The sequence below is a fragment of the Colius striatus genome, chromosome 5 (assembly GCF_028858725.1).
Source record: "Colius striatus isolate bColStr4 chromosome 5, bColStr4.1.hap1, whole genome shotgun sequence".
NCBI lineage: Eukaryota > Metazoa > Chordata > Aves > Coliiformes > Coliidae > Colius > Colius striatus.
This window is the reverse complement of record NC_084763.1, coordinates 6,193,111-6,217,972: the sequence shown is the minus strand read 5'-3', so window position 1 is coordinate 6,217,972 and position 24,862 is coordinate 6,193,111. Positions and strand designations below refer to the sequence as shown.

At 40.3% G+C, this 24,862-nt stretch overlaps 2 protein-coding genes across 2 annotated transcripts in view; one reads left to right on the top strand and one right to left on the bottom strand.

The window, feature by feature from the left end:
* Positions 1-12,448, bottom strand: part of KIF15 (kinesin family member 15) — a 40,260-nt gene extending 27,812 nt beyond the window's left edge. The window contains exons 1-11 of the mRNA XM_061996836.1: positions 12,430-12,448; positions 10,516-10,555; positions 9,053-9,236; positions 7,921-7,997; positions 6,780-6,817; positions 5,717-5,814; positions 5,154-5,333; positions 4,279-4,488; positions 4,065-4,190; positions 2,503-2,625; positions 885-1,008 (exon numbers count right to left, since the gene is read on the bottom strand). Of these exons, the coding sequence (XP_061852820.1) occupies positions 885-1,008; positions 2,503-2,625; positions 4,065-4,190; positions 4,279-4,488; positions 5,154-5,333; positions 5,717-5,814; positions 6,780-6,817; positions 7,921-7,997; positions 9,053-9,236; positions 10,516-10,555; positions 12,430-12,448 (1,219 nt within the window). The remainder of the gene's footprint in view (positions 1-884; positions 1,009-2,502; positions 2,626-4,064; positions 4,191-4,278; positions 4,489-5,153; positions 5,334-5,716; positions 5,815-6,779; positions 6,818-7,920; positions 7,998-9,052; positions 9,237-10,515; positions 10,556-12,429) is intronic.
* A 220-nt stretch (positions 12,449-12,668) lies between these two features.
* On the top strand, positions 12,669-22,867 carry KIAA1143 (KIAA1143 ortholog). Its single transcript, XM_061996820.1, has 3 exons — positions 12,669-12,849; positions 14,912-15,071; positions 21,242-22,867. Exons 1-3 carry the CDS (start codon positions 12,742-12,744, stop codon positions 21,451-21,453), a joined length of 480 nt encoding a protein of 159 aa, XP_061852804.1. The 5' UTR covers positions 12,669-12,741; the 3' UTR covers positions 21,454-22,867.
* Positions 22,868-24,862: the final 1,995 nt, after the last annotated feature.

Here is a 24,862-nt window from a genome sequence, read left to right as displayed (position 1 = left end):
TATTAGGTTCTGCATAAAACCTCTCCTCAGTGTTTAAAGCCTCATCACTTTCTTTCCCTCAGAACTCAGTCACAGGTCTAAGTGTTTGAGCCCTCTGTCAATATTAGTGTATTCATGAACAGCAATTCAGTGTCCCACATAATCACTGAGTTGTTTTTACTGGTTAAATGTCTTGGCTAACAGGGAAGCATTTTTTCTGTAGGAAAACAACAGATGCTTTACATTAGACAAGTCTTGCTAACTTGTGTAGTAACTTCTTATGCTGTATCTTCTTCTCCTTGTCAAGGTCAGAAAAGAGTTGACTCAGGAACACAGATGTTACAAGAACAAATTTACTACCTTGCAGTATAAAGTAGTATATTCCCCTAGACCATGGTATGTGAAAGCTGCCGGAAGAAAAAAAATGACCTAAAATCCCCACTACCATCTTACATTGAAACTGATCTTTTACTGAAAGGTATACATCCTTCTTAGGATCTTCCTAAAGGGGCAAAAAGGGAAGAGAGGAAAAAAATCCAGTCCAGAGCTTAAAAAAGATTGCAGTATTATCAACACTTTAGTTCCCTTCCTTTGACCTAAATGTACAAGCAGTCGCATGTAAGCTTTGGGTTACTTAAAGGATTAGGCAGCATACCTCTTGTGCACTGGAAGAATATTCTAGGTGTTATATAATAAAACCATAGCCTAGTATAGAAATGTATGAGAGGAACTAAAAAAATCATATGAACAATTTCTGCAAAACACGGGATCTATAAGAAAAATGCAACTTCTGTAGGTTGGTTCTTACAAAAGTGCTGTTCAAAAACTCAGTGAATTACATAAGGCTCCAACACTCCAGCCTGCAAAAGGAGCAAGTTCTCTCTCCCCTTGCCCCCTGTTCTTACCTTGTGACACAGAAATATGACACATAGATGGCACTGAAGTAAGTTGAGCGAGCTGCTCTTTCAACTTCTTGACCTCAGCTTGCAGCTGGTTCACATTTCCTTGTGTGTCTTCATTCACCACAGCCTTAAATATGTTAAGAGAAAAATCAGGAAGAGGTACAAATAAAAACAGGATAAGAGAAAACTCAAGACTACAAAGCAGCAAAACTACTGACAAGTCCTTCCAGCTTAGGAAAGGAAGAACTCATGGGAAAAGCAACTTTCCATTTACTGAGAAACCAGTAAGTTACACTGCAGCTAGAAGTATTAGTTGAAAATGTAAATGTTTTCCTGCAGACTTTTGTCTGGAGCTTTTTCAACCCCCAAAGCAGTATACATTGAAGACAGTGATTTCTAGCCAGATGCCAACACACTTTCAAAACCCACTCACGAGAAACTACATTTTGGGTGTTAGCATCTCTAAAAACTAGCTGCACTGAAATACCATTGAATCTATTTTTTAGTGCCAATTTTAATACTTGATACAGATTTACTCACTTTTTCTAATCAAGTGCCCTTAGAACAAGCAATGAGCACACACTATCATCAGCTATTTCCTAGTCTTCAGCTGTTGGACTCTAGTCTTAATGGAAAGCAAACAAGCTTCTTTCAAAAACCATTTGTCAATAGAACCCCATATTTAGGAAAGCAAATGTAGTATTTTGAAATAAGATAAATTCATTTAATTTATTGAAAGCATGAGAGACTTTCAACTAAACTCCTCTGTTTGCAGATGTGCAGTTGAAATCATAGAATGGTAGGGGTTGGAAGGGACCTTCAGAGATCGAGTCCAACTCCCCTGAAGAAGCAGGGTCACCTAGATCAGGTCACATAGGAACGTGTCCAGGTGGGTCTTGAAGACCTCCAAAGGAAGGAGCCTCCACAACCCCTCTGGGCAGCCTGTGCCAGGGCTCCTTCACCTCAACAGTGAAAGAGTTTTTTCTTATCTTTAAATGGAACTTTTTGTGTTCCAGCTTCATCCCATTACCCCTTGTCCTGTTGCTAGCTACTATAGAAAAAAGTGCAGCCCCAACCTCCTGACACCCACCATTTAGATATTTGTAAGTGTTAATAAGATCTCCCTTCAGTCTCCTCCAGACTAAACAGCCCCAGTTCCTGCAGCCTTTCCTCATATGAAAGATGTTCCATTCCCCTGATCATCTTGGTGGCCCTGTGCTGGACTCTCTCCAGCACTTCCCTGTCCCTCTTGAGCTGAGGAGCTCAGAATTGGACACAGGACTCCAAATGAGGCCTCACCAGGGCAGAGTAGAGAGGGAGAAGAACCTCCCTTGCCCTGCTGGCCACACTCTTCTTGATGCATCCCAGGCTGCCATTGGCCTTCTTGGCCACGAGGGCACATTGCTGGCTCATGTTCAGTTTATTATCAAGATTCCCAGGTCTGTCTCTGCAGAGCTGCTCTTCAGCAGTTCAACCCCCAGCCTGTACTGGTGTAGGGGGTTGTTCCTTCCCAGACGCTTGACTCTGCACTTGTCCTTGTTGAACCTCATTATGTTCCCCTCTGCCCAAATGACCAGAAGTTATTTGTTGCAGCAATAAAGACATTGAGGAACTCTCTTACCTTGTTTTTAATCAACTTTGCTCGCTGAGCAAAATTAAGGGTGGACAGTGTTTCACCGAAACACCTGGCTCCTGGATGAACATTTGCAATGATACATGTTTTTGCATTACCACCCAGGGAATCCTGTATAAAACCAGGAAAGTTAGTTTTATTTGCATCACTTTGTTGACAGCAGGAAGCCATCACCTAAGAGCTACTATGTAGCATTTTGAGCAAATCACAGAAGGGATTTTATTTAACAATAAATAAAATTTATTTAAATTTAAATTTTAAATTTATTTACCCATGCTAGGTAAGTTTCTGCAATTTTATTTCAAATGCAGGTAATGAAGTCTTTGTAAACAAAGACTTTAAGTGGGTTTTCAAACCCCTGACTCTATATTACTTATCAACATCTTGAGATGTTGTTATGTTTCCCCACACCTGAACAGCAGAGAGAAAAAACCCCACCTAAATTAAAAACAATCAGGAATAAAGAAGATATTTCACTTTAATCTTAGTAATTAGCAGATTGTTTTGTGCACTGTTTTGATCATCTAAAGCCTGTTGATTGTTCCAGATTATCTTTTAGTGTCAATTGCCAAACAAACAAACAAAATCACAAAAAAAATCAGATTCTTGATGAAGGCTGTAAAAGGAATCTCTCCCTTTTACATGCATGCCTTCAGGTATTTCCCTGTTGTTGAACAAGTAGCTCTCAAGGCTCTGGAGAAGGAAGCATCTATATCCAAAACTAAAAGTCTAGTAGTACAAGAGCCCACAAGCCCCAATGGCATTTTCTTTCTCTAGTAGAGAAGGTGGCTCACTTTGCACTACCTAGAAAGAATAACCACTTCAGAAAGAGCTCATACAGCTGCAAATATTTTCCAACTCCTGTGTATTTTGTGTTACACTGGAAGAATGTAATTCTTCAGAGGTTCATGTTTCTAAGATACACAAAGGACAGAGATGGAATGATTGGGAAATTTTGCTGTGATCACGAGACTGGGTTTTAACACAAATACTGTGTTGTATGCAAGCACTAAATTACACTACAAAAATATAGATATTATTCATTACTGTTGACACAATTTTGGTCAGTGCTGGCATCCAACAAATCCTTGACTGCTTCCATTCTTGTTTTCTGATCATCTTGAAAGAAGCCCATAAGCTCTCTGGTAGCAAACTGTAAATTTATCCAATTCTTTACATCTAGGCATTTACATATAGGCTAATTCTGGAAGTCCTGTCAAACATTTCAACTCATCTCTACTATTACATTGTGATGCATGGTATTTCCCAAATTACTGGCATGTATTAAAAAAGTATGCTTCTTTAAAACTTGCAAACATGTAATAGAAGATTAGCAGCATAACTAAATTCGTCTTCACTTAACAGCAATAAATCAACTAGAAGTCTGTTTAGGTAAAAAGATGTTTGTCAAGCTGTCTTCCACTTGATCAATACTGAAACATACTTTTAATGTACCTGAGTTCAGCTTTTTAGAGAAAAAAAATCCAACCAAAACAACTGTATTTTCCTATGTGTCAAGTAGCATATAAAATCCAGAGGATCTGTATTACCCGTAACAGAAAGGTGAGCTTGGAATCCCGGTAGCAAATGTGTCTCTGCTTTCCATTACCCACATCAACAAGTGCTGTGATTACTTGGCCCAGGCAACTTAGTGATCGATTTATATTACCTGCTTCCTAAGAGAAAAAGAGAACAGAGATTAACATATTTGGTGGATGGAACAGGGCAACACATCTGAAAGATGCCTGATACTACAGAACTAACCTTTAACCTCAGTCCTTCTGTGTGGGTGTCTTTCTGTCTTTCAGATCCTGCCAAGTCCACCAGGTTGAGCAGGGAAGACCGAATGTTAACAATCTCATTGTTCTTCTCCATGGATTCCACTGTGATAGTGAAAACTGCATGTGATCTTGAGGATTCTCTGTTCATCGAGGTTGATGCTACACGACGGTTTCTCCAGCCCGTGGTTAATACCTAACCAAGAAACAGACATCAAATAATATCAGGTATCTCAGACTGTATCCACTATTTACATACAGATGACAAGTGGTTAAACTTAAGCCAGTGCAACAGCTTTCAAAAATCTCAAGCACAAGGACTTAAAACTTTTTTTCTCCCCAATACAGTTATTTTTAAAGTGAAAAAATACAGCTACTGGCAAGCTTTATAAAAACAGATCATTATAAGATTCACCTCTTTCCTCTGGGAGTCCTGTTGCTGTCTGAAAGCACAAGATATCCAGTACTGCTGTATGTCAACAGCACACTGGCAAAAAACCATTTCAGGTGTCTGAAGTATGAAGTGTATGTGCCTCCCTCATGCAAAAACAAACCTGACACACATGCTGCCTAATTAGCAGGAGATGTAGCTTTCTGTTCTTATTTCAGAGATGTACAGAGCAAGCATTAAGGAAAGATTACTGTAACTGCAATTCCTATATCCCAAACTCCAAACTATATAATTTCTTAAATATATGGGGTAGTCATGAAGCAATGCCTAGAAACAGCTTTTTACACTGGGAGATAGAGGGAGGGGGTGCCACAGACACTGTGCAAAATGCATGCTTTAGTCAAAGAGGAGTATTTACCCAATAAGCATCAAGATGAACAGTCCCAACATTAAAAAGTGACCAAAAATACCTGGTATGCTTCAGCAGCAGATGACAACACCTGTTCAACAGCCCCATCAACAAAGACTCCCTTCTTGATGTGTTCTCTGAGAAAGAGTCCAGCTGATGCAGAATCTAGCAAGTCAAATATCTGCTCATTGTAGATTTCAATAAAAGAGCATTTGCAGAGAAAACTCTTTCCACTGCCAGCCTGAAAAAACACAGTAATATACACTATAAACACATTGATTGTATTGTCTAGCACTGTATGGCAGTGGGTTTCCTTTTTACACACATCTAAAGCTACAAGTTTGCATACATATTCTGCATCCATCTCTGATGCAGAGATGACAATCAACATCCAGAAACCCAGATGAATCTTTAGACTCAAAATATAAGCCCACATGTGTCCAAAGAAAATGTACTACAAATTCAAAGTACTAGATGCAAGTGTTTCTCATTAATAAACTTGATGCAAGATGGCAATAATCCTGGAAATCTGAGTGCTACACACATGGCTTACCGCATAGCCTTAGCTAATCTTTAATGTGAGACGTGAGTTTCACTGCAATAATAAGTATGAAATAAGTGTACCTTTTCTTTTTCACGCTCAATTAGAAAAAATAAGTACTCAAAGCTCCGTGGAATGACACCTCTCAGACTGTGAGTGAAGTTATCAGAATCAGATGGTCCTAAAGAGATTTTTAATTAGAAAATATAATTAGTTAGTACTACTCAAGAGTAATGGTTGAACTTCTCATGATGTTGGTACAGACAATTTCAAGCAAACAGGTTTCAGTTAGTTTATGGCAAAGCTACAGAAGAAATGCAATAAAATCAGCTTTCAAGATCTAAGGTGATATTCCACCATCAGATTTATAGAGTGTAAATGAAGCCTATGAAAGGGGTTTTTTTTAATCTGTCCACAGGTTGTCTAAGTCTAAAATAGTACCAACTACCTGGACTTCCATAGAAAACATGTAGAGATCTTCAAGTATGCCAATACAACTACTTTAACCCTGATCTGAAGAACCAGAAAGATGCAGGGATTTGTCCTAATGTTTACTTAATTACTATGCAGTGCTCAAAACCACATCAGTCAAACTGGTTTTGGTTACTTTCTGTATGTTTTCCATTTTTCTTTCCATAACTTTCTAATGCCCATCACAATATTAATGCATTTAAAGTCACCACTGTATAGAAAACAATATTACAGGATTCATATTCAGAGAGGCCTTAAAATATATTGAGGTTTTCAGGATAACTGCTACCTATCCAACCAAGAAGTTAAGACAGAAGACCCTTGCTTACTAGAACATTTTTCTTCACATCTAAGGGATATCAGACAGGAAGGGAAAACAGTAGTATACTCATTTTTGAGAAAGTTTACTGCAAGTGCTTAACTGAAAAGATTCTTTTGTGTTAAAACCAGAAAACAATGTACATCTTCAAAACACAGAGGCCTACCTATACTTCACTCTTTTGGTATAAAGTAAGAACAATTGCAGTGAGCATCACACCATTTCTTAAACATTAAGGTTATAAGCAGGAAGACAAAAATCTAACTCATCCCTGGAGTCTGAGCAAGACAACATCTCAATACAAGAAAATAATAATTAAGAAACCCCCAAAAGATTAAGCTTTCTCATGCACTTACCCATCATGGTGAAGGTTTTTCCTGACCCAGTCTGGCCACTAACAAAAAGAAGAGTCAGATAAAGCTTTATCCTAATAGGCTCTGAATTTTTCATTAACTTGCAACTTTTAAGGAGAACTTACAGCCAAACATAGTAAAATATATTCTAAACTGAAGAAAAAAAGAGACAGAGGCAAGCTGAGAAATCTGCCAGTTGAAGAGAAATAAAACTAGAACAGCAAATTTGGCCATGAAATTGTTAGATAAATCACCCTTTCTCTCCCTCTCTTTTCTTCCTTATTTCTGTTGGAAAGGAAAATAGTGGAACTTAGCATTAAAATATATATGTTAAACTAATTTTTGAGTCAATCTTTTGGGTTGTGTGTCACTCAGTAGTGCACATAAACTGAAAATGAGAAAAATACTTTTAGGTTGAATATATCCCTCTTTTTAAACACAGTTGGTTATTCATCTCAGCAGAGAAACTTCAGGGCAATTTCACTTCCTTTTTCCACATTTGTATACTGTAACAAAGTAGATTTCACTTCAGAGTTTTGCAAATACTGTGCTAGGCTGAAAACCCAGTAAGGTTTTGATTAGTCAATCCTTCAAGTTAGCATTTTTGACTGAAGTGTTTACTCGGTTTTCAAAATGAAAGAATATTGAGAGTTAATATAATGACATTCATGCTACTAGTCATGGATATTTTTCTACTTTGAAAACCTTTTGAAAGTTAAAATCCTCATTCATGAGTTTTCCCCACAGGCAGCTAAGACTCATTAAAGGGTAGAACTAGCCTAATAGCAAGTCAAAGTGATTTTCACTCTATTTTACTATAGACATAGTGAGAACAATTAACTTCCTCTTTAACAGTACAATAGAACTTCTTTTTAGACAAATGATAGCAAAACTGAAATGAGCTTACAATCCACATTATTGGTCTTTAAGCATTAGAAGCATAACACCTACAAATAGGTTCCTCTGAAATAAGGCTAAGAAGTCCTCTTCAATATTGCAGCAATGTTCCCTATGTTGTGCTAAGGAGGAACTTTGCAAGTTTACTCTTAACATTTAGCAGGCTCCAGCACTTAAAACCACATCTCCTCATTAACACAGTCTCCTCATATGTTGCCATTGCTATGAAATACATTAAATGACTTACTATGCAAAGATGGTTCCATTGTAGCCATTCATACAAGATTCGACAATATTTTTGGCCACACTTGAGAACACCGACTCCTGGAAAGGGAAAGAGAAGGCACTTGGCACCACTCACTGAAGTATCTCTTTTTGTCAGCGTTTTCTATGCCATAAGTTTATAATGTATAAAATAGACACAATCCTTAAGATTAGACATGTATCATGAGCTCTGGAGTTCTCACAGTAGAACAATACATCCTAAGTCTTTGTGACAGAAATCCCTGAAAAAAAGATTGTTCCTTGGTAATCTAAAAACAAACCCCAAAATTCAGCATCATAGTATTAGCTTTCAGATATATATATATATATATATATATACACACCTTGGTCCAATGTTTCTGACTACATTATGTGGCCTACACCATCAGAAGGTCAAAAAGGAACCTATGACACTTAGCAAATCTAGCTAATCTTCAGCCTTTACCACTGCACAACAGTATATTCAACAAATCAGCACACCTCAGCTAACATGTATTTTCTGTCATGGATTTCTCTTCTTTCTGCAAGAACCACCTAGCTACAAATCACAGCCCACAGTGAGTGGGGTTTTGGTTTAAGAAGCAGTTAGAGGGAACTGAAGTCTTAGAGGAATTAAAATTACTTTCAGAGTTTCAAAGACAATATCATAAAAATTAAATGCAAGTTCTTTTCCTTCCAGTATTACCTGTCCCAGATGAACAATGCATCTGTTTAAAAGGCAAATGTAGAAGAAGGAAAAAACAAACAAATAGAAGATAAACTCATAAGTTAATAATATACAGATCATACTCTTAACACCATCAGCTGCTGACTGACAGCTCTTTTTGTCTGCTTGTCTAAACAGAGGCATTTATTTTCTGTCTGTGGTATTAGTATAACAAATAGAAACCTGAAAGTTTGCATTAAAATCAAAGAAATCAACAGTTAAAAATACATTAAAACTAGTATAGAGCAGAATTTAGCACAACATTTCTGTACTATAACTATATCTTATCCATCTGATGATTGCAACTCATGCAACTTCAGGCTTTAAATCCTTAGAAAGGTTTAGTGTAGCAGTTGCCAAACTTGGGGGGAAAACTGCAATTCTGTTACTAGATCCTGCAAGTTATTACCTGTGTTGTTTCCATATTTGCAACATAATCAAAAGTGAAGATCTTGGGCTCAGGCTTCGAATGCAGCCGGATGGTATTTGCGGAAAGAACAGATAAACACAAGCCATGGTCTCCATCGGTTAACGCAGCTCCCTCCGAAGGTGGACGCACCCTCACGTACACTTTGATAGCATCACCTTCAACACTAAAGGAGTATTGATGCATTAGATTGCTTCAAAATAGATCTATCAGCTGTTTGGTAGAATTAAATCACAAAAATCAGGTTAAGCCTGTGGAGTCATACAAAGCTGTCTCAAGCAGCTGCTGGAGAGAGATCAGCACAGGGCCAGCAAGATGATGGAGCAGAACATCTCCCTTATGATGGAAGGCTGAGGGAGCTGGGGGCTGTTTGGCTTGGAGAAGAGGAGACTGATGTTTATGGCCATAGTTATCTCCTGGATCACATTAGAATGGCAGGGGTTGGAAGGGACCTTTAGAGATCATCCAGTCCAAATCCCTTGCAGAAGCAGCTCCCATCTAGATCAGGTCACACAGGAATGTGTCCAGGTAGGTTTTGAAGATCTTCAGAGAAGGAGCCTCCACACCCTCCCTGGGCAGCCTGTGCCAGGGCTCCCTCACTGAAACAGGGAAATAGTTTTTCCTTCTTTTTAAATGGAACTTTTTGTGTTCCAGCTTCATCCCATTACACCTACATCTGAAACCTCCCTAACCTATTTCATCACACCTATCAGTGGATGCACCAGCTAATTTTGTTTGAATAAGCAAATGTGCATGGCTATAGTATTAAGACTTTGAGTTCTAGCATAAATACCAATATAATATGGAAGAATTAAATCCTTACATGAAGTGGTAGCAGACTTGGATTTGCTTAACTCCTTCCCAAAAAGTAGTTAAAGCACCTTATAACTGTTACTGATCTTTACTTTTGGCAAACAAGGGAAAGGAACAGAAAAGTGTTAAAAGTGAGGGAAGTACTTAATAACTGACATATGGGTTTGGGGAGGGGCAAAGGAAAACTCACAGGAAGCAGCTGAGAAAGGGAAGATGTTACTCTGGATTTAAGACACACTACATTAAGTTTTCATTAGGAAAATAATATTCTGAGTTCTGTAGACATTGTTTCTATTTGGGGCTTTTTGGTTTTTGTTTTAGCCTAGTACTTCCTGACAGAACTCAATTTCCTGGTGGACTTATCTCTTCAGAGAAATCCCAGAGGCCAAATGCAGTGTTAGCAGACAAATGAGATTTTACTGCATGGCAGCACTGTAAGAGGAATCTGACATCTCAGAACAAGACTTTTATTAAGAGAACTTGATAAAATATAAAGAAGTTAGGAGAGAAAGGCAACAACCTTGAAAAACAAAAGCTTCACATTATTTCACAAAGTTATATTAGGGGGTTGTTTTTGCACTTTCTCTGCAATGTGATTATTCATATACAGGAACTGGCCAATACTACTTTACCTGGATGGGCTCAACAGAGGTGATGCAGAGTCACGTAAATCTCCTGTAAAATAAAACACAAAGAGATCAAAAAAGACAAAACTATTGCTCAAAGCTTCAATTTAAGTAGAAAAGGAGATAAATGAAGAGCTTTGTAAACACACATTTTATGTGTGAATCAGAACTGCACAAAAATACTTAGTAACCAGCTTCCTTTGGCAGAAGTTTTGCAGTTTCTTGCAAAGGCAGAGAAAGCTCCAGTTCTGCGACATGAGCAGGCACATGCTTGTAAATGTAAGTGCAATGAGAAGCCTCTTAAATTAATGTATGTAAGATTTTGCAAGTGTTTGGGAGAATTACAAACATAAATGCTAATGGTGTTATATAGTCGTCTTATGTTTTAAAAGCTGCTAACTCACTGCAGATAAGCCAACACAGCATGAAATAGTTTCACAGATGTGACTGCAAAAACTCAATTCTTTCAACCTGCACAACAGAGGAGTGACATTACTTTTACTTCTGTGAAGAAATTTTGAGCACTTTGTAATGCATAAAGTTCTTCTGGAAGTATGAGCGTCGTTTTGCAGCTTCCTATTTCAAGGAGATGGAATATACGACCCCCTAGGTATGTATAAGGGTGAATTTCCTATCTAAGGGTGAATCTGGCATGAAATTATTTCACATAGATTAGTCAAAATATTAACTAAGGAACATGTTTTAAAACCAAGTAAATTGACAATAAAAGATGATTCTCCAAAACATACCAATAATAAAGACCTTATAAGAAAGTCTGTGAAAGCAAACGGGTTTCATTGCAGGATCCCTTTAGAAGAAGAATTAAAGCAGATCACAGAATGGTAGGGGTTGGAAGGGACCTTTAGAGATCATCCAGTCCAACTCCCCTGCTAAAGGTGGTCCACCTAGATCAGGTCAATGTGCAAAGGTACTAACCTCATTAACATTCACATGGCATAAATAACTCGATGCTGCTACACGAGCTATGCTTTGATTCACACAATAGCATCTGAGAAATGTGCTACACACAAGGCATCAAAACGAGCTGGGACAAGAAAAGCTGTGAATTTTAAAACTGAAATCAGACTGATGGATGCTTGCACAACCTGTACCTTGGGAAATGACTGACTTCTCAGCTAACGGTTCTTAGCTCCCGTTTTAAAGAGCTGCTTTTACTTGCAAGTTTGCAATAGACAGCAACTGCAAGCATCACAGCTAATTACAGCTCGATGAAATGCATAGAATCACAGAATGGTAGGGTTGGGAGGGATCTCTAGAGATCATCCAGTCCAACCCCTCCTGCCAAAGTAGGTCCCACCTAGATCAGGTCACACACGAACACGTTCAGGTGGGTTTGGAAACCTCCAGAAAAGGAGACTCCACATCTTCTCTGGGCAGCCTGTGCCAGGGCTCTCTCACAGAGGAAAGGAATTTTTCCTTATGCTTAAGTGGAAGTTCTTGTGTTCCACCTTACGTCCATTACTCCTTGTCCTGTCACTACACGCTACAGAAAAAAAGTGTCACCCAAACTACAGAAGGCAAACTCCCTTCCCGCTCGGCAGGACCGCTTACATCTATCAGCTACCAGAAGCCCTGGGGGGTATATCAATGCCAGAAATGCTTCTGCAGTGGTGGGGGTCACCCGTCACCGCGTGCCCCGACCCCATCACCCACCCCCGCCACCCTCAGGGGCAGCGCGAATGCCGTGAGAACACAGCGCGGGGCTAACCCCGGGCCCTCGGGCTCTCCGGGAGGCAGTGAGCCCGCACAACACAGCCAGACTCTCACAGGCCGGTGATACGCGACCGGCCGCACAGGGCAGCGCCTCCCTCAGCGAGCCGCCCCGATCCTCTCGGGCTCTCCGCGCCTCCCCCAGCCCCTCCGCGGGCGCGCAGGCCGGTGCCGGCCCGTGCCGCTCACCTCTGCCGCCTGGAGCCATCCTCGCCGCCGGCGCTGCCAGCCGCGGCGCCGCCGCAAAATGGCGCAGCGTTTGAATTTGGCGCTAAGAGCCGCGGGCAGCCAAGCCCCGCCCCCTCCCTGAAGCCAGCACGGGCGCGGCCATGGCGCGCTACGCCCCGCCGTTGGCTGGAGCGGCTTTGGCCCTCGTCACGTGACGCGGGGAGTGAGGGCGGGTTGTTTGTCCCACTCGGGCCGCCGTTCCCCGGTGCCGCCTGGACGCGGAGGCGCGCGGGAGGAGGGGGCGGTGCGGCGGCTTCCGGGCGGACAGCGGCCATGAGCAAACGGAACCAGGTGTCCTACGTGCGGCCGGCCGAGCCCACCTTCCTCAGCCGCTTCAAGCGGCAGGTCGGGTATCGGGAAGGGCCCACGGTGGAAACCAAGGTAACGGCCTGGTCCTGCGCTCGGGCTGCGCGGCCCTCCCCGCCCCGGGCTGCCCCAGCGCCGGTGTCGGGGCCCGGCGGCCTCTCCCACCGCCTGGGCCTTGCTCGGGGATGGGAAGGGGCAGCGCTCGCCTCACGGCGCCTCCCATGCCGTCATGTCTCTCCGCCTTCGTTTTAAGCACAAGGCAGAGGGGAGGCGGCACTTTAAGGCTTTGTAGAGCACGGAGGAGCAGTTGTTCACACACCGTTAACTGAAACTCTTAGTAACTTGGTTTAAGAATATAGTTAAAAAGTATATGGGAGCTAACATCAACGTAGGTCGGTACAGGGAAGGTACAGCAGGGGCAGTAGGGTGTGAACCAGCTTGTAAAAAGGCAGCTTTTTCTGAGGGGACTGATTTATTTTCTGTTTCCAATGTGCTTTTGCACATTTGTGTTTCCTGTTCACTGAGTTTTTCCAGGTTGCCTTAAGAAAGGGGCTCCTTATCACAATACAGCACATGCAACGTTGTTTCTTTTTGATGACTAAGGATATTTAAGCTATGGTTTAACATTAGCTGCTAGTGTTGTTGGTGCAGCTCTGTTGTTGCCTTGTTGTACTTGCATACATATTAGATGATCCCACTTTGACCTGTATGCAGCTGAAAACTAACCTAGCCAAAAAAGCCTCCTGTGAGTTGCTCATTCTTATGGCCTTGATTTGAATCATATTTGTACTCTGTACAAGTTACTTGTGAAAATATCTTTTATTACAAATGACCAACATAGGGACTTTTACCACTTGCTCCATTAGCCTGTATTGCCTTTTAAGGTTCAGTTCTAGAATATGGTGGATATTAAGCTGAAGAGGCCATTTTCACCTAACCTCTCCATTCTGGTCAATAAAGTAACAGTCATAGTAATAGGTTAAAAAACCTAATTTGTGATGAGCTGGAATTTGAGATAAAAGCATGCCTTTAGTAAATGCAGTACAAACTGTCTCACTTCCCAAGGAATATTGCCTTTTGCCTGTCTCTTGGTAAATTCAGTAGTTTATGGTAATACTATCTATACTTTACCTTGTAAGATGAAGTTTTCAGTTCCTCTTATGTTGCCAGACTTTATGATGTTGCACTGAGGATTCCAGGCCAGGGACTGGAACATCTTCCTTATGAGGAAAGGCTGCAGGACCTGGGGCTGTTCAGTCTGGAGAAGAGGAGACTGAGGAGGGGGGTGGAAATCTCATTAATAGTTACAAATGTCGCCATGGTGGGTGTCAGGAGGTTGGGGCAGCACTTTTTTTTGTATTGTATGTAGCAACAGGACAAGGGATAATGGGATGAAGCTGGAACACAAAAAAGTTCCATTTAAAAAGAAGGAAAAACTATTTTCCTGTTTCAGTGAGGGAGCCCTGGCACAAGCTGCCCAGGGAGGGTGTGGAGGCTCCTTCTCTGCAGGTTTCCAAACTCACCTGGACGTGTTCCTGTGTGACCTGATCTAGGTGGACCTGCTTTGGCAGGGGGGATTGGACTGGATGCCTTTTTATGTCCCAACCCCTACTGTTTTATGATTCTTCTGTCTCAGAGCACCAGTTTGAGTGAGTGGAAAGAAACAGGGACACGGTCTCCCTTGTGTCAGTAGTGGCTACGGTGATTTGGTTAGGCAGCTTTAATAACCAAGCCACCATGAACTCCTTTTCCCTTTGTGATGTTTTGAGTACAGCATTAAAGATTAAAATTTGTACTCAGGCATTTAAGATTGTCTTAAGTGTTGCATGGGAGACAACGCTTGTACAGTAAAGAAAACCAACAGAAGGAAGGAATTTCTTACTTTCCAAGTTCCTGCTGTTTTGGTCTTTAATAGTAAGAACCCATACTGATGGAGTTGTTTTTTCCAGGGGATTGCTATGTCGCAGTGATAGAATTGGAATGTGATTTGGACAAGATGTGTTGGGACGACCTGGCACTGCTGCTATGCCAAATCTCACTAACTTAACTGCAAAAGTGAAACTAAAGAGAACTAGCCCACCTTTAGTGGTTTTGATTTGCTATGTTGATCAGAATGTCTTGTATTTCTTCTGTCTAGAGAGAGCAGCTTCCACTTGCAGATGATGATAGTGAGAATGGCAGTGACAGAGAAGATGAGCAGCCTCAAGTTGTAACGCTGAAAAAAGGAGACTTGACTGCTGAAGAAGCAATGAAAATTAAGCAGCAAATCAAAGAGGCCTTAAAGACAAATGAATCAGGTACATGTCAAATTACTCATTTTTTGCTTTGTATAGCCAAAGAGAGGTAACCCATAAAAGGCAGCTCGATATTTTGTCAGTTTTCTACTGTTTAATAATATGTTTCATTAGTTGTTTTGAATTTTTTAGCTAAATAATTTTGCACTTGTGGTGTGTAATGTGAAGTCACTGAGTACATCTGTGAGGTTCAACAAGGACAAGTGCAGAGTCCTGTACCTGGGGAGTAACAACTCCATGTAACAGTGCAGGCTGGGGATTGACCTGCTGGAGAGCAGCTTTGCAGAGAGAGACCTGGGAGTCCTGATTGATAATAAACTGACCATAAGCCAGCAATGTGCCCTCGTGGCCAAGAAGGCCAATGGCATCCTGGGATGCATCAAGAAGAGTGTGGCCAGCAGGTCAAGGGAGGTTCTGCTCCCCCTCTACTCTGCCCTGGTGAGGCCTCATCTGGAGTCCTGTGTCCAGTTCTGGGCTCCTCAGCCCAAGAGGGACAGGGAAGTGCTGGAGAGAGGCCAGCACAGGGCCACCAAGATGATCAGGGGACCGGAGCATCTTCCATATGAGGAAAGGCTGCAGGAACTGGGGCTGTTTAGTCTGGAGAAGAGGAGACTGAGGGGAGATCTCATTAATATTTATAAGTATATAAATGGCGGGTGTCAGGAGGTTGGGACAGCATTTTTCGCTGTTGCACCTAGCAACAGACAAGGGGTGAAATAGAATGAAGCTGGAACACAAAAAGTTCCATTTAAACGTAAGGAGAAACTATTTCCCTGTTGAGGTGAGGGAGCCCTGGCACAGGCTGCCCAGGGAGGGTGTGGAGGCTCCTTCTTTGGAGGTCTTCAAACCCACCTGGACATGTTCCTGTGTGACCTGATCTAGGTGGACCTACTTCGGCAGGGTGTTTGGACTGGATGATCTCTAAAGGTCCTTTCCAACTCCCACCATTCTGTGATTCTACAGTTTAGATAATAAGAGGAGAAACTATAGCTCATTAGCACAGTTATGTAAAGAGCTAATGTCAGTATTCACCACTGAGATGTGGTAGACAGTAGTGCTTTGGAGGCCCAAAAATTTCTGTCATCACACAGGGGGTGATGAAATGTAGTTTTGTTTTTAGTTTTTGCTGACAGAAGTGTTGACAGATTAAAGATAACCATTGGTGTCTCTGCTGGGTATGTCTTAACAATTATGAGTGTAGAACTGGAACCTCACAAGTGTAAAATGGAAAGGTGATTCCTGGAAGCTGTGGACCTTTTCCTCAGTTAACCATTGTTGCTATTTATGAAGGCTGTAAATTGAGTTCAGAGCAGACTGAGCAGCACACAGTTATCTATAACATCCTTAGCTTCTGTCTGTTGCCACTGTTTGGATTTGGAAATACAGATTTGTACTGTCCCTATGTAGAAGTAGGTGTTAAAACTGAAATGGCAGAAATGGAGTAGAAATACAGGAGAAAATACATTTTGAGAATCTTATTTTTATACTGTAGGTTACCTTGAAACTAAATAAAACCATAACTGATTTCCTTCTGCAGGTAGATACATGTAAGTGTAGCCAGGTAGTGGGCTGAGGGCTGTGTTTATATAGTCTGAACTCCTCTGAGAAAATGTATACAGCTTTCAGCATACTTCCTGGTCTCTTGTGACTGGAAGTGTAATGCACCTGGTGTTGCAGTCTGCAAAGCTGTCACATGATTTCTTTTCAAAATTGGGTTTGTCCTCCTAGTATTGGGAGAAATTTCAACCTGTTGGAAAGAAATGGTGTGATTCTTTCTGAGCACTGGACTCCTTTTCAAATAAGCAACTTGAATTTTGACTGATCACAGTAGGAGGGAAGATGACTTTGTAAGACTGGGCAAAAAGCAGTTGTCCATGAGAATCTATTGAGGTGGAGTCCATGCTGTGAAAAAAAAGTGCAAAAGACCTGGCAAGATGAATACACAGTGTGAAATCGAAGTGTATTTGAATAGAGTAACTGAACTTTGGTGGAAAAAGATATTCCTGAGACATAATTGTACTAGTGAAGGTGGTAGGATTGAGTCCTTGTAGGACTTTGGAACCTCTGCTTATTACCCCTTCAGCAATAACTTGCATTTGGAGGAAAAAATCCACAGTGGTAAGTAGCAGGAGTATTGAATTACTGTGTTGTGGGAGACTACTGCTCTCTGTTCTGCATTGTTGTGTTATTTTTTTCCATCTGCCTTTGCTGTTACTATGAGGTCGTGGCTTCCTCTCCCTATTTTTTTGGCTTGTGGACATAAAGTGGGGATGTGCTACCACGTTCCTCTGCTATGGAGGGGACTCTGTGGTATTTTCAATGAAGGTGGGGGTGAATGGAGCATCTTCCTTATGAGGAAAGGCTGTGGGAACTGGGACTGTTTAGTCTGGAGGAGACTGAGGGGGGATCTCATTAATAGTTACAAATATCTAAATGGTGGGTGTTGGGAGGTTGGGACAGCACTTTTTTTCTGTTGTATTCAGTGACAGGCCAAGGGGTAATGGGAAGAAGCTGGAACACAAAAAGTTCCATTTAAATATAAGGAATTGATTTTTCTACCACTTTTTTAGTTCATCTGGCCTCTGGGACATTCTTGATGCATACAGATGACCAAATTTGGCAGGAGGTGTCCTTACTTATCCAAAAGCTTTTAATATTATTCTCATTCTATAGACTGGGGCTGGGAGAGGACAAGAGAGAGGAGAGGCAAGGAGAGTACAGTGCATGCTATCTTGGGTATTGGAGCTCTTTCCTTAGCTCATGCAGCTGTTATATCAGTTACAGTGATATAAAATGCTCCTCAACATGTGAACAGCAGGTATCTAAATTGAAGCCAATTGTACAGTGTTTAAGTAAAAGAAACTTTGCCAAGTGTCCTCATAAACAATTGAGACTGAATATCTGAGCAAGACTAGCCCTTTTATCTTCATGATAGGAGAGCATGTGGAATTCCTGTGGTAAAGGCATGCATAGAGATGAGTGGTCAGAGAGCACTAGAAAAGAGCATCTAAAAGGGCTGACTCGAGCTTCTAACATTAAAAACCACTAAGAAATCTGCTCTATTATCAGATTTTTCTCCAGAGTTTATCATTACACATATATGTATCTTGAGATACTACCTTTGTTGCTCCTGCTGTTGTTCCTGTCAATTTAGTGTGTTCATGGTTTTTCTGTTACTGCTTCATTGACCCATGTGGGCAGAAACTGCTGAGAAAAGGTGCTGCTAGCTACACAAAAAGCCTACTAAATAAAAACACAGTCAGCCAGAGAGCAATGTTCCTTTTTCAGACCCTCATTTCTGAAGTTGTGGCTTATTGATATCACTTGTGAAGTGAGTTTTCAACTCAATATCTAATTGCACCCCTCTTAGTCGACCAATGTAAAGGTTTGTGATCCAGGTGAAAGTAGCAATGAGTAAGCTCAGTCAGAATTTGAACTGCTAACGTAGTTGTTTGACTGAGGAGTGGATTGTATTATTTCTCCTGTGAAGCTTTTGTGTTGGTTGTATTTCACTTTGCATGTTTCAGTGTGTTAGAAATCCTGCTTTCCTTAAATTGTAATGCTAACACAATCTTTTATCAGGGCTCTGTTTTAAAAGCTACAAACGTTGAGGTTGTTTATTCTGTCTCTTCTTTGCATTTCTTACTGCAAGTTGGGTTTTGGAGGTCATTGATACAAATGAAAAATATAGCTGGCACATAAGACTGGTAAAATTAGAAAGGATGAGGGGTTTTATTTTGTTTACCAGATGGAAAAAGACAATCTTAACCAATCAGCACAAATTTCTTGAGCTGCTGCATCAAATCCATACACTTTCAAAAAGCACAGTCTGTGTGTTGTCCCCTTTCCACCTACTGTGTTTCCTCGTCTGCTTCACTCTTTGTCAAACACTGCCAACACATCATAGCTCTCTGAAGCTGGCCTGGGCTTCCTGCTGAAAGAAATGTCCTTGAGCATATAGTGACATTTTGACAGCATTTAACCAGGCCAAGAGCTAAAGTATTTTCCTTTGATGCGGAATGATCCACAAATAATACTGAGGCCCTGGAGCTCAGGGCTAAGCTAGTTGCCATTTTGGTGGGAGTTTTGAGCTTTGCTTGGTTTCTTCACTTTGCTTATTAGGAGTTTAAATTCACATTGCAAAGATAACCTCTCAGTTTCTCCATCTGGTCAACAAGATGAAATTATTTTGCCCAAGCCACAGGAGAGTTGGGAGGAAAATTGAAATTTCTGACCTCCACTTTTTTCGTGGAGTATGAACACATCAGCTATTTATCTGATCTAGTTTGTAGACATGGTTTCATTACTTTTTCTAGGGAGTTGTTTTGTCAGTTTACCATTCTAAGAAAATGTAATAAACACTGTTTAAAAAAGAGTCTGTTGAGGATTTTTTCTATGCCACTCGTGTCTATGCAGTAACTGGTTGTCCCGTTTCCACAACTGTATTGGTACAGCACTTTCCATGCTGACTGGCTCAAGTACAGAGAGCTAGGTCTGCTCATAGGTGAACCTTTTCATATAGATGCAGGGTTTTGTTTCAGAGTTTGGCCTATATCGTGCCTCGGATCTTGTTTAAGTCACAAGATCTGGATTTCCAAATAAACGTAGTTAAGCAGCGATTGGGAGGGTGAATGAATTGATAGTAAACTTCTGAGCCCCAAAATGGAGGCACAGCTTCTGAGAAAAATGACATGATGTGCATTTTGATTGTTTGGGTGTGGTATATTTTCAGCTAGTTATTTTCCCTCCTAGAATTTATCCCTAGGCACTTCCTAAACTTCTGTATCACAAGTACATCATCTGAACACCTAAGCTTTCCATGCAGAATTCACCACGAATCCATTCAGAAGTATGGTTTTCATATCTAGTTTGTTATTGCTGGTAATTCCTTGTAACTGTAATGCTTTTCTAATGCACCAGTACTGAAATACTTTCACAAAACCTGGTTAGTTACTTTCTGCATAGTAGTCTTCTCTCATAAACTAGGTCAGAAGCATGCATTCTGTAGAAGTCAATGGCAGGATTGGTGCTTAGTTTTTTAAGCTAGATTTCTTCTCAAGAAGAGTCTCTGCAACCTGAGACATTCCAAGTGAAGTTTCCTAGTGAAATTGACATCTTCATTTGTACCATACAATCCTTAAGACACCAGGTTTAATAGCTGGATTAGTTGGAGTATGCACTGGAGAGTATAACTGAAACACTCTTCAGTGCACACTTCAGGGATAACAGTGCAATGTTAGTCTTCTGACATAATGCTTATGTATTGAGGAAGGAATTCATGCTAAAGACAAAATATATTTATTCCTTATAATTAATTAGCACATAATCTTGTCAAACGTGCATATTTTTAGGAAATTGCTGTTGAATAATGAATTTCACAAAAGTACTTCAGGAACTTAACATCCTGTCAACTATACACTATAAGAATTGCAAGCTACTGCAGGATGAGGCTTTGTATCTGATTCATGACTTCCCAATTGCACTTTTTTGTCCAGAAATATCACCTTGATGATGTTAATTGTGCAGTAGCTTTCTTCTGTCTGACAATTCTGTGAGTCTTTGGTTGTTTCTAAAGTTATTTGCTTTAGGGCCTGCAAAAGAGCAGAGTTAGTCAGTTGGAATAGTTCTGTGGTTTTGCAGATGCACAGAAACCCTAGAGCTTTCATCCTATATGAGAATAAAAGGCAGGTTTATGACCATGCAATCTTTAGCTACCTCTGCAGGACAGGGTATATTAGAAGAAACAGAAAAACTTTGTCTTGTATTTGTACTGTTTTGTTCTTTAAATAAGTGCATTTGTTGTCATGGCTTTTACAAATAGTGAAGTGAAATTAGAGGGTCTTGTAAAGTTTTCCTCTGCCTTGTGATCACTGGATGCATCTAGACTGTGAGGGGAAAGCTCTACTGCTCACATTCTCTTTTATGTTAAAGCTCTGGTTAGTGAGAACTCAATTCTAATAGGAACTGCAGGAGAGCTGTCTCCAAGGGCGGCTTGCCATAAAGCACCTGTGTTCATGAAGGACATTCATCTATACAGACTTTATGGCCAAAAAATACATTTTCATGATTGCTGTATTGTATCAGAGGTCTTGCTGACCTTAATTCCAGAGAAGATCTTTTTGTGTGTACAAACATGCGCAGATGAGTTCTGATTTTACTCTCTTTTGTTATAGATAGTGAACCAGAACCTGCTGATGGAAAAATTATGTTCAGGAAACCCACCAAACGTTCATCTGAGAAGATTTTGGACTTCAATGTAAGTTCGAGTAAGAAGATGAAAGAGGCGAAGAAAACTAAGAAAGAAGCAACTACACCTCAGAGTACAGCTAAGCAAATAAAAAATAGCAGTCTTCTTTCCTTTGATGATGAGGAAAATGATGATTAGGAGTTGGGTTTTTTTATATTTGACTTCCCCTTCTAGGGATCTGAGCAAGATTGAGGGTTTTCCTAGGAACTGAAACATGGTATTGGAGTCTTCTCTTACTTTGTTGTAGTCCAACTAGAGAAGCATAGGCTAAAACTAGCAAGAGCAAAGTCTTTGCAGTTCAAATGAAACTTTATTCATAGTATATTACATCTTTATTTTAAAAGAGAACTTGACCATGTATGTAAAAGCTATTTGAGGTCACAAATGAGCTGCAAAATGTACCTGTACATATCCAGCTTATGTGCATTTTCAATCAATACTTTTTAAAATGTCCTACATTATAAAAAATGTATTTTCTTCTTGTTTGCTGTCCTTAGTTGACAGTTGCATGTTTTTGACCTGTTGCTGTTGACCTGATGCTCAAATGAGAGCGACTTCATTGCTGTGGAACAGAGAGAAAGTTTCTGTTTTACAGTTTAACAGGAGTTTGCACGGCTTCTGCACATTTGGTTTTGCAGTAAGTGAGCCTGCAGTTGCTAAAATCATGAAGTCTTAATCCTGTCTTTGGTGAAAGGAGTCTAAAGTAGTCTAAAAAGCATGATGTTCATTTGAATTGACTGTGCTAGCAAGACCTTTTTCTTTGGTAAGTATATTTGTTCAGTTGGCCACCTATGTGTTTGGAATCATATGGGAACTCAAACAGCTCATTTAAGAACAATGAATTTCTTTTGTAAGCTGTGAAAAAAGCAGGAAATTGTAAACAAGAAATGCAAGTCATGAAATGTTAGAGCTGTGGCATAAAGTTTTGATAGTTTTCAGTTGCCTGTGTACAGTACACTGAAAGGGATCATTTATGTAACAGGATGTGCTGAAATTCAAGATAACAGAGAGCTGAGGGGATTAGGGAGAACAAGGTGATGGGAATGAGACTAGTGACTTTGAAATTATTTGCAAGTATGATATGTTCTGTAACCATGTATAAGCAAGACCTGAGACTGCTGGAGAATTACAGGGTTTACAAGGTGTACAGAATTACAAGGGCAATGAAACCAGTTCTCCTGCTGTGTGACAGAACATGTGGAAATTATTTGGTCTGTAAAGCTTCGTTGAGGAGCAAATTCAAAGTTGCTGTGTGAAACAGCTGGTTTTAGCTTGATGTTCTGGTATTAAACAATAAATTATGTTTTCTTTAAGTGGTCCAAAGATTATTTTAATGAAGATATCAGTACATAAAGTGGTGGGGTTTTTGTCACCTGGTTATGAAGCCTCTTAAAACTGCTGTCTCTGTACATACCAACTTCCTGCAACATATGATCAGATGCGAGTCTGTGGACTATTTCACACTAATTGTGTGAGTGGATGTTAATGTGATTTTGAAAATTAGTAGATCTGTTGTCCTTTAAGAAAATTAAAACTAGACCTGTAAATGGATATTAAAGTCTTCTTGTAGCACTGGTGTGATATTAGAACTGCCTGAGAGGTGCAGTGTGACAACCTGATTATTCCCATGAGAACACGTTACATTGGTACATACAAACATCTGTCTGTATTCTGCAGATAGAAGATCAAATGTAGGAAGAAGAAATACAGAATCAAAGCTTCCCATGGATTAATTTTTCCATTTATTTTGTATACTTAAATCTTGTTTGAATTCGTTAAGAAAAACCCCCACATATATACATTTATTCCCATGAGAAATCTTATAGCATTGAAGTATACTGGAAGAATATTTGGGGATACTTCAACAACTGAGTAAATACTCTGACTTGCTGAGACTCATCTGAAAGAATGAGTTAACCATTGACTGCTTACTTAGACTCTTCTGGTTGTGTTTGTCAGCACAAAAATATACTTGCTCACATTTTTCTCTCACAGCCTGAAACCTCTTCACTCTAGCTGTGAGGCAGTTTTAGGAGTCATGCCTATCAACAGATAAATGCTTGCCAAGGATCAGAGGGAATTTGGATTTACTTTAAAATCACAGAGTGCCTCCCAAACATGCAGCTGATTTGGCATGTTCAAAATAAGATTGAAGTCTCATTTGAATCTGGTTAGTAATTGCCTTTAAACAAAATATACTGTTTCTAGTGAAAGATGGGTGAGTGAAGTTCGGTAAAAAGAGGATTACCTCAAAATGTTGGGAGCATTACTTTTACTTAATCATGTTCTTTGCCCTGCAACTTCTAAATTACTTGGTTTACTTGCAAGTCATATAGTGAAAAGTATGTTGTTCTTCAGGCAACACAGCAGGGGAAAAGTGGATAAGGAAACCCAGTTTCTTTCCTTTGTTCTGATTGTGATTTGTATTGTTCTGACCAGGAGGAGATCTTTATATTCATTACATTTCACTCCCAGTTCACCTAACAATAACTAATTGGATGTATTTATTAAGAGGTATGAGTGATGCACAAAAGCATTTCACTCAAGTAGTCATGCGAAAATGCAGTGTTCTTAACATGACACACCAGGAAAATTACACACGCCATCAACTCCCTGTGAAACCTGTGACTAAAGAGAACAATCACTTGTTCATTTAGGAAATAAATGTGAAACTGTCTTAAGCAATCACCTGCCTTAAGCAATGGGCCATGGAAAAATAATCAAGACTTTCTAGTAAAGGGGAAGCCAAAGTACATGCAACATGGGGCTAGGACTGAAATGGACAATTGTCCTGGATTTTCTTTCTTCCCTGCCCTTGTTCCCAGTGTTTTTGCCTTTCTATAGCTGGGAATGTATATGTGCGGTTTTTTTCTTGTGGATCTTGCTCAGCAAAGTGTGAGAGAAGTGCTGTGGAAGTGCAAAGTGCAAGTAACTGAGTGAGGCTAGTTGCCTAATATGAGAATCTCAGTCAGATGAGGACTGTTACCTAACGTGGGGATCTTGTGCAGTTTTTCTTAGTAAAATCTTTGAAATTTCCGAGTTCATTAAGACCCTAAAACATTTCTTGAGGGTAGCTCTTTTTAGCTGAGTAGTAAGCTAGAACAAACCTGGTGAACTGTAGTAGCATTGCAGTAATGGATGCTTCTAGTGCAGGCTTTTTTACATTGCAGAGTTGCTTGGATGTCATTGGGAAAGGTGATATGCTCTGTCACATTTCTTTCTTTGGATGAAACAGGATCTTTCTCTAAATGGTGGGAGTCAAGACGAATCTTCAAGAATGCTGCCTTATGAGATGCAAATTGCAAAGATGTGAGACAGAATGAGCAAGAACGTGCATGTGTTAGCTGCTAGCCAAAGAGTTCCAACCCTCAGTTGTATTTCTAGCCTGTCTGATCAGGTTAACCTTTTTTTTTTTTTTCCCCAATTAAAACCAAATTTGTTGTACTGCAGGTGTTCATTTCATTGGCCTAAACAGGAAGGGATGAGTCAGAATTCTCTTCTGATAATTTTTTGTGCCCAGCACTTTTCCAGGTAATATCATTTGGAG

Bases quoted from the DNA above. Each gene is read 5' to 3' on its own strand.
- KIAA1143 (XM_061996820.1), top strand. From the start codon at position 12,742: ATGAGCAAACGGAACCAGGTGTCCTACGTGCGGCCGGCCGAGCCCACC. The intron at 12,850-14,911 runs GTAACGGCCTGG...TCTTCTGTCTAG, and splicing joins GGCCCACGGTGGAAACCAAG to AGAGAGCAGCTTCCACTTGC. The intron at 15,072-21,241 runs GTACATGTCAAA...CTTTTGTTATAG, and splicing joins CTTAAAGACAAATGAATCAG to ATAGTGAACCAGAACCTGCT.